Below are 14,197 nucleotides of genomic sequence, written 5' to 3' on the forward strand. Positions count from 1 at the left end.
CAGTTGTGCTGTCCTCTCCTGTATTGTATGCTGTCTTTCCCCTCACCCGAAATAGTTCTTATCTACTATCTAGTTATTGAAAACCCCTCTCCCTCCCTCCCTCCCCACTCTCATAACCATCAAAGAATATTTTCTTCTCTGTTTAAACTATTTTTCAAGTTCTTATAATAGTGGTCTCATACAGTATTTGTCCCTTTGCAACTGACTAATTTCACTCAGCATAAGGCCTTCAAGATTCCTCCATGTTATGAAATGTTTCATGGATTCATCATTGCTCTTTATCAATGCATAATATTCCATTGTGTGAATATACCATAATTTATCCATTCATCCGTTGACGGGCACCTTGGCTGCACCATCTTTTTGCTGTTGTAAACAGTGCTGCAATAAACATGGGCGTGCATATATCTGTTAGTGTAAAGGCTCTTATTTCTCTAGGATATATTCCGAGGAATGGGATTGCTGGATTGTATGGTAGTTCTATTTATAGCTTTTTAAGGAAGTGCCAAATTGATTTCCAAAGTGGTGGTACCATTTTACATTCCCACCAGCACGGTATAAGGGTTCCAGTCCCTCCACAACCTCTCCAAGATTTATTATTTTGTGTTTTTTGGATTAATGCCAGCCTTGTTGGAGTGAGATGGAATCTCATTGTAGTTTTGATTTGCATTTCTCTAGGGACTGGATGGAATGGCTAATGATTCTGAGCATTTCCTCATGTATCTGTTAGCTACCTGAATGTCTTCTTTAGTGAAGTGCCTGTTCATATCCTTTGCCCATTTTTTAACTGGGTTATTTGCCTTTTTGTAGTTCAGTTTTTGCAGTATTATGTAGATTTTAGAGCTCAGGCATTGATCCAAAATGTCATAGCTAAAAACATTTTCCCAGTCTGTAGGTAGTCTTTTTACTCTTTTTGATAAAGTCTTTGGATGAGCATAGGTGTTTGATTCTTTAAAAAAAAAAAAAAAACTTACTAGGAGCTCCCAATTACCTAGTTTCTCTTCTGCATTGTTAGTAATGTTTCGTGTACTGTTTATACCATGTATTAGGGCTCCTAACGTTGTCCCTTTTTCTTCTACGATCTTTATCATTTTAGATTTGATATTTGTGTCTTTGATTCATTTTGAGTTCGTTTTTTGTGCATGGTGTTAGGTATGGGTCTTGTTTCACTTTTTTGCAGATGGATATCCAGTTATGCCAGCACCATTTGTTAAACAGACTGCCTTTTCCCTATTTAACTGACTTTGGGCCTTTGTCAAATATTAGCTCCTCATAAGTGGATGGATTTATGTCTGGATTCTCAATTCTGTTCCATTGGTCTATGTCTCTGTTGTGGTACCAGCACCAAGCTGTTTTGACTACTGTGGCAGTATAATATGTTCTAAAATCAGGTAGAGTGAAGCCTCCCACTCTGTTCTTCTTTTTCAGTAGTGCTTTACTTACCCAGGGCCTCTTTCCCTTCCAAATGAAGTTGGTGATTTGTTTCTCCATCTCATTAAAAAATGGTGTTGGAATTTGGATTGGAATTGCATTGTATCTATAGATCACTTTTGGTAGAACAGACATTTTTACAATGTTAAATCTTCCTATCCACGAGCAAGGTATGTTTCTCCACTTACGTAGGTCTCTCTTGCTTTCTTGCAGTAGTGTCTTGTAGTTTTCTTTGTATAGGTCTTTTATGTCTCTGGCGAGATTTATTCCTGAGTATTTTATCTTCTTGGGGGCCACTGTAAATGGTATTGATTTGGTGATTTCCTCTTCATTGTTCTTTTTGTTTGTATAGAGGAGTCCAACTGATTTTTGTATGTTTATCTTGTATCCTGACAGTCTGCTGAACTCTTCTATTACTTTCAGTAGCTTCCTTGAGGATTCTCTATGGTTTTCTGTGTATAAGATCATGTCATCTGTAAGTAGAGATACTTTTACTTCTTCCTTACCAATCTGGATGCCCTTTATTTCTTTATCTAGCCTAATTGCTCTGGCTAGGACCTCCAGCAGAATGTTGAATAAGAGTGGTGATAAAAGACATTCTTGCCTGGTTCCCAGTCTCAAAGGGAATGCTTTTACACTCTCTCCATTTAGGATGATGCTGGCTGTTGGCCTTGTATAAATGCCCTTTATTTATGTTGAGGAATTTCCCTTTTATTCCTACTTTGCTGAGAGTTTTTGTCATGAATGGGTGTTGGACTTTGTCAAATGCCCTTTCTGCATCAATTGATAAGAACATGTGGTCCTTGTCTTTTGTTTCATTTATATGATGGATGACATTAATTGTTTTTCTAATATAGAACCATCCCTGCATACCTGGTATGAATCCCACTTGGTCATGGTGAATTGTTTTTTAATATGTTTTTAATTCTATTGGGTAGAATTTTGTTGAGGTTTTTTGCATCCAAGTTCATGACATCTGTAATTTTCTTTTTTTGTGGTGTCTTCACCTGGTTTTGGTATCAGGGGTATGCTGGCTTCATAGAATGTGTTTGGATGTATTGCATCCTTTTCCATGCTCTGAAATGTCTTCAGTAGTAGTGGTGTTAACTCTTCTCTGAAAGTTTGGTGGAACTCTTTTTTTGTTGAGTTTTTTTTTTACTACCTTTTCAATCTCTTCATTCGTTATGGGTTTATTTAGTTGTTCTACCTCTCTCTGTGTTAGTTTACCTGGTAGTGTGTTTCTAGAAATTCATCCATTTCTTCTAGGTTTTCAAGTTTGTTAGAGTACAATTTTTCATAGTAATCTGATGTGATTCTTTTAATTTCAGTTGGGTCTGTTGTAATATTGCCCATCTCATTTCTTATTTGGGGTATTTCCTTCCTCTCCTGTTTTTCTTTTTTCAGTTTGGCCAATGCTTTACCAATTCTATTAATTTTTTCAAAGAATCAGCTTTTGGTCTTGTTAACTCTTTCAATTGTTTTTCTGTTCTCTATTTCATTTAATTCTGCTCTTATTTTTATTATTTGCTTTCTTCTGATGCCTGATGGTTTCTTTTGTTGTTCTCTTCCTATTTGAAGAAGTTGTATGAATAATTCTTTGATTCTGGCCCTTTCTTGTTTTTCTATGTGTGCATGTATTGATATAAATTGACCTCTGATCACTGCTTTAGCTGTGTCCCAAAGGTTCTTGTAAGAAGTTTTTTCACTCTCATTGGATTCTATGACTTTCTTTATTCCACCCTTAACGTCTTCTACAACCCAATCTTTTCTGAGCAGGATTTGTATTGTTCAGTTTCTAAGTATTTGATTTCTTTTCCCTGCTTGTTCTGTTACTGATCTCTACTTTTATGGCCTAATGGTCAGAAAAGATGCTTTGTAACATTTCGATGTTTTGGATTCTGATAAGGCTTGCTTTATGAGCTAATATGTGGTCTATTCTAGAATATTGGAATGGAAAGTATACTTGGCTGCTTGCTGTTGGGTCAAGAGTTCTGTATATGTTTGTGAGGTCAAGTTGGTTGATGGTGGCATTTAGATCTTCTGTGTCTTTATTGAGCTTCTTTCTGTATGTTCTGTCCTTCACCGAAAGTGGTGTGCTGAAGTCTCCTACTATAATTATGGAGCTGTCTATCTCGCTTTTCAATGGTGTTAAAGTTTGTTTTATGTATCTTGCAGCCCTGTCACTGGGTGCATAAATATTTAATATGGTTATATCCTCCCAGCATATTGTCCCTTGAATCGTTACATTGTGTCCTTCCTTATCCTTTATGGTGGATTTAACTTTAAAGTCTATTTTGTCAGAAATTAATATTGCCACTCCTCCTTTTTGATTGTTGTTTGCTTGATATATTTTTTTTTCATTCTTTAAGTTTTAGTTGTTTGTGTCTTTAAGTCTAAGGTGTGCCTCTTGTAGGCAGCATATAGACAGATCTTTTTTTTTAACGATTCTGCCACTCTCTGACTCTTTATTGGTGCACTTAGTCCATTTACATTCAGTGTAATTATGGATAGGTATGAATTTAGTGCTAACATTTTGATGTCTTTGTGTGTTGTTGACAGGTTCTTTTTCCCACTTAATTTTTTGTTCTGAGTAGTTTATCTGCATATATTGACCTTTCCTCTTATTCAGTGTTGTTGTTTTATTTCTGCTGCGTCTCTATTTTTTTCTTGTATTTTATTTTGATGAGTAGGATTGTTAGTCTCCTTTGTGGATACCTTAATATTTACCCCTATTTTTCTACATTTAAAGCTAACTTTTGTTTCTTTATATCACCTTGTCTTCCTCTCCATATGAAAGATCTATGACTACATTTTAGTTCCTCTTTATTGTTTTAATGTCTTCTTTTATATTACAACATTACTGTTTCCCTGTTTTGAGCATTTTTTACCTTGACTTATTTTTGTGATTTCCCTATCTGGGTCAACATCAGATTGCTCTGTCCAGTGTTCCAGTCATGGGTTGATATCTGATATTACTGATTTTCTAACCAGAGAATTTCCTTTAGTATTTCTTGTGATTTTGGTTTGGTTTTCTACTAATTCCTTAAACTTCTGTTTATCTGAAAATGTCCTAGTTTTGCCTTCATATTTGAGACAGTTTTGCTGGATAAATGATTCTTGGCTGGCGATTTTTTTCCTTCAATGCTTTATATAAGTCATCCCATTGCCTTCTTGCCTGCATGGATTCTGCCGAGTAGTCTGAGCTTATTCTTATAGACACTCCATTGTAGCTGACTTTTTGTTTATCCGTCCCTAGCTGCTCTTAAAATTCTCGCTATATCTTTGGTTTTGGCAAGTTTGATTATAATGTGTCTTGGTGACTTTCTTTTAAGACCTACCTTATGTGGAGTTAGATGAGCATCTTGAATAGATACCTTCTCATCTTTCACGATATCAGGAAAGTTTTCTGCCAACAAGTCTTCTACAATTCTCTCTGTATTTTCTGTTATCCCTCCCTGTTCTGGTACTCCAATCACTTATAGGTTATTTCTCTTGACAGAGTCCAACATGATTCTTAGGGTTTCTTCAATTTTTAAAAACTCTTTTATCTGATTTTTCTTCAAATATATTGGTGCCAAGTGCTTTGTCTTCAATCTGCTCAATTCTGCCTTCCATTTGCTCAAACCGCTCTTCTGACTTTCTATTGAGTTGTCTAATTTGGTAATTTTATTGTTAATCTTCTAAATTTCTGATTGCTGCCTCTCTCTGGATTGTTGCAGCTTATTAAATTTTTCATTATGTTCTTGAATAACCTTTTTAATTTCTTCAACTGCTTTTTCTGTGTATTCCTTCTCTTGTTCTGCATATTGCCTGGTCTCCTTCCTGATCTCATTCCTGATGTCTTGAAGAGTTTTGTATATTTATCTCTTGTATTCTGCATTTGATAATTCCAGGAAGGCACCTTCCTCCAGAAGATCCCTTGATTCTCTGTTTTGGGGGCTTGTTGAAGTGATCATGGTCTGGGTCTTTATGTGATTTGATATTGATCTTGTCTCAGAGCCATCTATAAGTTATATTTTTAGTTTATTTTATGTTTGCTTACTGTATTCTAGCTTCTTGCTTTGTTTTGATTTGCCCAAATAGGTTGCTTGAGTGATCTAGCTTGATTTTTGCCTCTGAAGTGCTAACATCCTGTCACCAGATGGCTAGAGCTGTTATCTTGTATATCTGCCTAGGAGTCCATTCACTTTTCCCTATATGGATTCAGCTCAGGTGTCCCGGTAGTTGGTCATCAAGTGTATGGTACAGGCTCTGTCCTACAGTCTTAGAGGGACAGGGGTAACTGATGTAGGTACCAGTATCTGGTTGCAGCCGTGTGTCATACTCTGAACAAGGCAGGGGACTGATAACCATCACCTGTCTGTGAGGAATGCTTGCCCCTGTTCCCTAGAGTGCACAGGTGGGTGGGTCCTGCAGATGGACCTTGGGCACCCAGTGCTTTTGGTTGTAAGGACTGGGAGGTACCATTTATCCTTGAAGACTTGTCACAGGGGGCTGCCTAACATAAGTGGAGCCACAAGTCCTTAGGCCCCTAATGTGGGTAGGTGAGGACCCTGTTTAGTAGGTAAAGTCATGTCAAACATCAAACATCCACCTCTCCACCGGACAGCTGAAACAGTTGTAGTCTACCAACAAGGGCCTGTTCTCCTGAAATAGGCCCACACAGGTCCATGTGGGGAGAAAGGTATTCAAAGTCCATGGACCGTTTATGCCTGGACTGGAGCCACTTCTGCTCTGAGATTCCCATGTTAGTGGAGCTGGCAGATTATCTAGTCCCCCAGTTGTGAATTTATTCCTTCTCCAAGGCCAGGAGAATGGCTCAGGATGTGCAGCAGAACCTATCTCAGGCTCAGGGAAATCAACAGCCACCAAAGCCAGCTTGGGGACAGGGGGCATGGTAAAATATACGCAAGTACTTAAGTTTTGCTGAGGGCACCGTTCTTCTCTGGTTCAGGAGGTATAAGTATGCTGTGAGTCTGGCTGTTTCTCCCTGAGGAAACTGTGGCTGAATGCTACCACCAGCCCACTGCAGTCACTCCCAGAAATGGTGCCTGAGGTTCCCGGGGGAATCAGGTCCAGCAACTCCTCTCCACTTCTGAACCGTCTCTCCCTCCCCTGCTGCTCAGTCCATTTTCTAAGTTTGCCTTTGATGTTCAGAGCTTCTATCTTGTCACAAATATAATTGTTTCTCTTTTTTTGGGGGGGGGGTCTTTTTTTTGTTGTTGTTGTAGGAGGGTTCACTGGAAGCGTCTGACTACTCTGCCATCTTGGCCCCACCTCCTGTATAACTTTTTGATGAGAGACTGACTTGATTTGTTAACTTTCACTTAAAGCAGAATATATAATCAGGTGGATTCCTCTGCAACTACAAAGAGAACTTTGAAAAGGAATCACCAAATCATCCATTTACAAAAGCCCCCAAGAAGATAAAATACTTAAGAATAAATCTAACCAGAGATGTAAAAGACCTATACAAAGAAATTTACAAGACACTACTGCAGGAAAACAAAAGAGACCTACATAAGTGGAAAAACATACCCTGCTCATGCATAGGAGGTCAAATTTCAATGGCCTTTCCTAATTAGATGAAGAGACAAATCACCATCTTCATATGGAAAGGAAAGGTACAACAGATACATAGACTAATGGAACAGAATTGAGAATTCAGATATAAATTCATTCACCTATGAATACCTGATACTTGACAAAGGCCCAAAGTCAGCTAAATGGGGAAAAGACAGTCTTTTTAACAAATGGTGTTGGCATAGCTGGATATCCATCTGCAAAGCAATGAAACAAAACCCATACCTCACACTGTGCACAAAAACGAACTCAAAATAGATCAAGACCTAAATATAAAATCTAGAACAATAAAGATCATGGGTGAAACAAATAGGGACAATGCTAGCAGCCCTGATACATGGCATAAACAGTATACAAAAGATTTCTAACAATGTACAAACACAAGAAGAGGAACTAGAAAACTGGGAGCTCCTAAAAATCAAACAGTTATGTTCACCCAAAGATGTCATCAAAACAGTAAAAAGACAACCTACAGACTGGGAAAAGATTTTTGTCTGTGACGCATCTGACCAGCATCTAATCTCTAAAGTCTACAAGTTACTGCAAAACCTCAACAACAAAAAGACAAATAACCCAATTAAAAAACAGGCAAAGGATATGAACTGGCACTTCACCAAAGAAGACATTCAGGCAGCTAACACGTACATGAGGAAATGCTCACAATCATTAGCCATTAGAGAAATATAAATCAAAAGTACAGTGAGTACAATCTCGCCCCAACAAGGCTAGCATTAATCCAAAAAACACAAAATAAAAAATGTTGGAGAGGTTGTGGAGAGACTGGAACACTTATACAGTGCTGGTGGGAATGTAAAATGGTGCATCCATTTTGGAGATCAGTTTGGTGCTTATTTAAAAAGCTTGAAATAGAACTACCATGTTGTTGTTGCAGCCACTGTGTCAATCCATCTCATTGAGGGTCTTCCTCTTTTCTGCTGACCCTGTACTTTACCAAGCACGATGTTCTTCTCCAGGGACTGATCTCTCCCGACAATATGTCCAAAGTATGTAAGACACAGTCTCGCCATCCTTGCTCCTAAGGCGCGTTCTGGTTGTACTTCTTCCAAGACAGATTTGTTCATTCTTTTGGCAGTCCATGGTGTATTCAATATTCTTCATAAACACCTCAATTTAAAGGCATCAATTCTTCTTTTGTCTTCCTTATTCATTGTTCAGCATTCACATGCATATGATGAGATTGAAAATACCATGGCTTGGGTCAGGCACACCTTAGTCTTCAAGGTGACATCTTTGCTTTTCAACACTTTAAAGAGGTTGCTTGCAGCAGATGTGCCCAATGCAATGTGTCTTTTCGTTTCCTGGCTGCTGCTTCCATGGGTGTTGATTTTGAGTCCAAGTAAAATGAAATCTTTGACAACTTCAATCTTTTCTCTGTTTATCATGGTATTGCTTATTGGTCCAGTTGTGAGGATTTTTGTTTTCTTTACGTTTTTATTTATGTTGAGGTGTAATCCATACTCAAGGTTGTGGTCTTCAAACTTCATTAGTAAGTGCTTCAATCCTCTTCACTTTCAGCAAGCAAGGTTGTGTCATGTGGAAAATGCAGGTTGTTTATGAGTCTTCTTCCAATCCTGATGCCTCGTTCTTCTTCATATAGTCCAGCTTCTCGGATTATTTGCTCAGCATACAGATTGAATAGGTATGGTGAAAGGATACAACCCTGATGCACACCTTTCCTGACTTTAAACCACTCACTATCCCTTTGTTCTGTCCAAACAACTGCCTCCTGATCTATAGACAGGTTCCTCACATTCTTCGCAATGTTATCCATAATTTGTTATGATCCACACAGTCCAATGCCTTTGCACAGTCAATAAAACACAGGTAAACATCCTTCTGGTATTCTCTGCTTCCATCTGACATCAGCAATGATATCCCTGGGTCCATGTCCTCTTCTGATTCCTGCCTGAATTTCTAGCATTTCCCTGTCGATATATTGCTGCAGCCACTTTTGAATGACCTTCAGCAAAATTTTGCTTGTGTGTGATATTAACGATATTGTTTGATAATTTCCATATTTCGTTGGATCACCTTTCTTGGGAATAGGCATAAATACAGATCTCTTCCAGTCAGTTCGTCAGGAAGCTGTCTTCCATATTTCTCGGCATAGACGAGTGAGCATCTCCAGCACTACATCCGTTTGTTGAAACATCTCAATTGATAATCCATCAATTCCTGGAGCCTTGTTTTTTGCCAATGCCTTCAGTGCTGCTTGGACTTCTTCCCTTAGTACGATCAGTTCCTGATCATATACTATCTCTTGAAATGGTTGAACATCAACTAATTCTTTTTGGTATAATGATTCTGTGTATTCCCTCCATCACCTTTTGATGCTTCCTGCGTCGTTCACTATTTTCCCCATAGAATCCTTCACTATTGTAACTCAAGGCTTGAATTTTTTCTTCAGTTCTTTCAGCTTGAGAAACGCCGAGCGTGTTCTTCCCTTTTGGTTTTCCTATCTCCAGCTCTTTGCACATGTCATTATAGTATTTTTCTATGTCTTCTTGAGCCACTCTTTGAAATCATCTGTTTATTTCTTTACTGTTTATTTCTTCCTTTTGCTTTAGCTGTTCAACATTCGAGAGCAAGGTTCAGAGCCTCCTCTAACATCCATCTTGGTCTTTTCTTTCTTTCCTGACTTTTCAATGGCCTCTTGCTTTCCATGTGTATGATGTTCTTGATGTCATTCCACAACTAGTCTTGTCTTCCTCAAATCTATTCTTGAGATGGTCTCTAAATTCAGGTGGGCTATACTCAAGGTCATATTTTGGCTCTTGTGGACTTGCTCTGATTTTCTTCAGTTTCAACTTGAACTTGCATGTGAGCAATTGATGGTCTGTTCCACAGTTGGCCCCTGGCCTTTTTCTGACTGATAATACTGAGCTTTTCCATCGTCTCTTTCCACAGAAGTAGTCGATTTGATTACTGTGTGTTCCGTCTGACGAGGTCCATGTGTATAGTCACTGTTTACGTTGATGAAAAAAGGTATTTGCATAGATGAAGTCATTGGTCTTGCAAAATTCTATCATTCAATCTCTGGCATTGTTTCTATCACCAAGGCCATATTTTCCAACCACCAATCCTTCTTCTTTGTTTCCAACTTTTGCATTCCAATCACCAATAATTATCAATGCATAATTGCATGTTTGATCAATTTCAGACTGCAGAAGCTGGTAAAAAATCTTCTGTTTCTTCATCTTTGGCCCTAGTGGTTGGTGCATAAATTTGAATGATAGTCATTCTAACTGGTCTTCCTTGTAGTCATATGGATATTAGCCTATCACTGACAGCATTGTACTTCAGAATAGATCTTGAAATGTTCTTTTTGTTGATGAATGCAATATCACTCATCTTCAGGTTGTTTCTCCCTGCATAGTAGACTATATGGAAAAGAACTACCATATGATCCAGCAATCTCACTTCTTGGAGAAATAAAAGCCTTCACGTGAATGGATATATGCACACCCATGTTCATGTGGCACTGTTTACAAATAGCAAAAAGAGGGAAACAACCAAGATGCCCATCAATGGATGAATGGATAAACATATTACAGTATATTCACACTATTGAGCAGTAAGCAACGATAAAGAACAAGGATAAATTCGTGAAACATTGCATAACATGGATGAATCTGGAAGGCCTTATGCTGAGCAAAATTAGTCTCAGAAGGACAAATATTGTATGAGACCACTATTATCAGAACTCAAGAAAAGGTTTAAACACAGAAGAAAACATTATTTGATGGTTACGAAGGTGGGGAGGGAGGGAGAGTGGTATTCACTAGCTAAATATACTAACTAGAGAGTAGACAAGAATTATTTTAGGTGAAAGGAAGGACAGCGCAATACAGGGGAATTCAGGACAACTGGACTAAACCAAAAGCTAAGTAGTTTCCTGAATACAACTAAACTCTTTGAGGGACAGAGTAGCAGGGGTGGGTGACTGGAGATCATGGTTTCAGGGGACATAAAGGTCAATTGGCATAACAAAGTGTATTAAGAAAACTTTCTGCACCCCACTTTGGTGACTGGCTTCTCGGGTCTTAAACACTAGCAAGCAGCCATATAGGATGCATCAATTGGTTTCAACCGACCTGGATCAAAAGAGAATGAAGAACACCGAAGACAAAAGGAAAATATGATCCCTAGAGACAGAAAGGGCCACATAAACCAGAGACTCCATCAACCTGAGACCAGAAGAACTAGATGGTGCCCGCTTACCACAAATGACTGCCCTGACAGGGAACACAACAGAAAAACCCTGAAGGAACAGGAGAGCAGTGGGATGCAGACCTCAAATTCTAATAAAAAGGCCAGTCTCAATGGTCTGACTGAGGCTGGAGGGACCCCAGAAGACATGGCCCCCAGACTCTCTGTTAGCCTAAAACTAAAACCATCCTCAAAGTCAACTCTTCAGACAAAGATTAGACTGGACTGTAAGACATAAAATGATGCTGATGAGGAGTCTGCTTCTTAGCTCAAGTAGACACATGAGACTATGTGGGCAGCTCCTGTCCAGAGGCAAGATGGGAAGGCAGAGGGGAACTGGAGCTGACTGAATGAACACGGGAAATACAGGGTGGAGAGGAGGAGTGTGCTATCACATTGTAGGGAGAGAAACTAGGATCACATAACAATGCGTGTATAAGTTTTTGTGTAAGAAACTGACTTGACTTGTGAACACTCAAAGTACAATTTTAAAAAAAGATACCATTTATAATCTCTTGATACTATTTATATTTATGTAGTATAAAATTTTTATCAACCCTGGGTTTTCCTTGTAGTAACTTTCTTCAGAATAAATCTTCGATTTAGCTGGGAATAACAGAGGAAGTCACACAGTATTGAGATTACCCATGGAAAGCCAGTGGATGGTCAGAGGGCATGGAGTCGATGACTCTGAAGAGAGGAGCATTTTTGCTCCATAGGATAAGAATAATTTGCAGACCATAGAACCTTAGTAGTCGTTAATTGTCCTCATGTGAGATCCGGCTCATGATGACTTTATGTATCACAGACTGAAATGTTGCTTGATCCTGTGCTATCTTTATGATCACTGTAATTACTGGAATATAGTAATTATTACTATTATTTCAGTGTGAAAGTTCTTACTGCCCCTAAATTTTATAAGGTTTTCTCAAAATAAAAAAATTTTGTTTTAATTCCCATTGTCCCCAACACATTGAATTGCCACATTCTCTGCACATAGTAGACTATGTTGAATGTTTTTTGGGGTGAGTACTCATTTATATGTATGCTATCTTCCCAGCATCCTACAGCTACACTATACCAGAGTAATTAAAACTCACTTTTATTTTCTAATGTTATATGGTATCAAAATATAATTTTTCCCATTTTAAGCTTAATTTTTCAGGTTACTTGTGGGTACTTACAAAAATGCTCATAGAAAAAAATGGAATAATTAAAAAATATATATAAGCTAGTACTGATCTTATAGACAATCTCTGTAATAAACCAATACTTTAATTGGCTACATACCCCTCATCACATTTATAAACAACCTTTGCTCCATATTCAAACTCTCCTCTTACTATGAGCTCGAAAGAACCAAAGGGAGTGTCTCCAGGATGTCCACAAGGCTTTCCTATAAGGGGGAAAAAAAGAGATATAAAATTAGTATGTAATAAAGGGGAGCACATTTTATGCAGGAGTTTGGGGCCATAGATATTTGATATTAGAGGATAGCAGTGAAGATATGGAAAAGTAAAAAGGAAATGGCGAAGTTACTATTTTATAATTGACCTTATCTCTATGCTTGCTTTTAAATTTGGCAAGATCATAACCACTTTTTTAAAAAGTAATGATAGTGTATTGTTTTGTATTTAAATGACAATACTGATATAATTTAGCCAGTATTGTTACAATATCAAACTTTCAATATTTTCACAAGTTTCATAATTGTATAAGGTACTTACTCTGGCATATCCTGGATGGATTAAGAGCCAGCCATCTTCCGTTTATGCATGCCAGTATAATAGTTCCAAGAGTTCTAAACCCAGGGCGGCATTTATATATAGCCTGGGTACCTTCTGGATATGTTTTGTCAGGCCAGGAACCTGTCAGAATTTCTGAATCTTTTTTTGGAGGAGGTTCTTTACAATCTACAAAAAATAAAAACAAAAAATAAGTGCTTAAATTAATAACTTAAATGTACAGTGTATTTAAGATAATTTAGTTTGTAAAATGCCTATGCAGTTAATGGTCTACCCAAATGTATGTCACAATATATTAAAAATATATATTTTATTGTATAAAAATTGGATCTATATCATTTTGTAAAAATATTCACTATGTAAAAATAACCAAACAATTTTCCAGGACAATATATACCTAGCAGTATTATTTGTAATCACTGCAATGCATTCTACTATTTATTCATTAATTCAGGAAACATTTATTAAGCACTGTTCTAATTTCTGACGAAAAAAATGAATAAAACAGACAAAGTCTTTGATCTCACAATGTTTACACTCCTGTAGGGAAAAAAAACAAAACCAAACCCATTATGAGTCGATTCCGACTCATAGCAACCCTACAGGACAGAGTGGAAGTGCCCCATAGGGTTTCCAAGGAATGCCTGGTGGATTTGAACTGCTGACCCTTTGGTTCGCAGCCATAGCACTTAACCACTAGGCCACCAGGGTTTCCTTAGAGCAAAACCTGACAAGGCTAGGAAAAAAAAAAAAAAAAAACAGGCATAATGGGCAAAGGATTTGTGCAGATACCTCACCAAAGAGAAAATTCACATCGTAAATAAATTTATTTAAAAAATAGTAAAACTGGAAATAAAAGTTAAAACCATAATAACCCCAAAATAAAAGAAAAAAGCATGATATTGGTAAAAATTTAATGTCTAAAATTCCTCACCTTTGGAAAGAATGTGGAGCATTATGTGGGAGGGGAAACTGGAACCACCACATCAGAAGTGAGGTTAGCAACTCACAGTGAAGTTCAAAATATGCATTGTCTATCCCACAGCAATTTTATTTCTAGGAATATGTCCTAGAGAAATTCGTGCACATTTGAACCAGATTTCATGTACGGTAATGCTTACAGCAGTACAGTTTACTATAGTCAAAATAGGAACAATTCCAATGTCCATCAACAAATAGATAAGTAATATGTTTTTTTTATGTGTGCC

At 37.7% G+C, this 14,197-nt stretch overlaps 1 protein-coding gene across 2 annotated transcripts in view; it reads right to left on the reverse strand.

Annotated features, from left to right (window-relative positions):
• The window catches only part of CFH (complement factor H), a 107,041-nt gene that overhangs the window by 84,017 nt on the left and 8,827 nt on the right, over positions 1–14,197 (reverse strand). For both annotated transcript variants that reach the window (XM_003410825.4, XM_064276484.1), the window contains exons 2-3: positions 12,972–13,157; positions 12,535–12,640 (exon numbers count right to left, since the gene is read on the reverse strand). In XM_003410825.4, coding sequence (XP_003410873.1) covers positions 12,535–12,640; positions 12,972–13,157 — 292 coding nt within the window. The remainder of the gene's footprint in view (positions 1–12,534; positions 12,641–12,971; positions 13,158–14,197) is intronic.

The sequence above is a fragment of the Loxodonta africana genome, chromosome 25, assembly GCF_030014295.1.
Source record: "Loxodonta africana isolate mLoxAfr1 chromosome 25, mLoxAfr1.hap2, whole genome shotgun sequence".
Taxonomy (NCBI): Eukaryota; Metazoa; Chordata; class Mammalia; order Proboscidea; family Elephantidae; genus Loxodonta; species Loxodonta africana.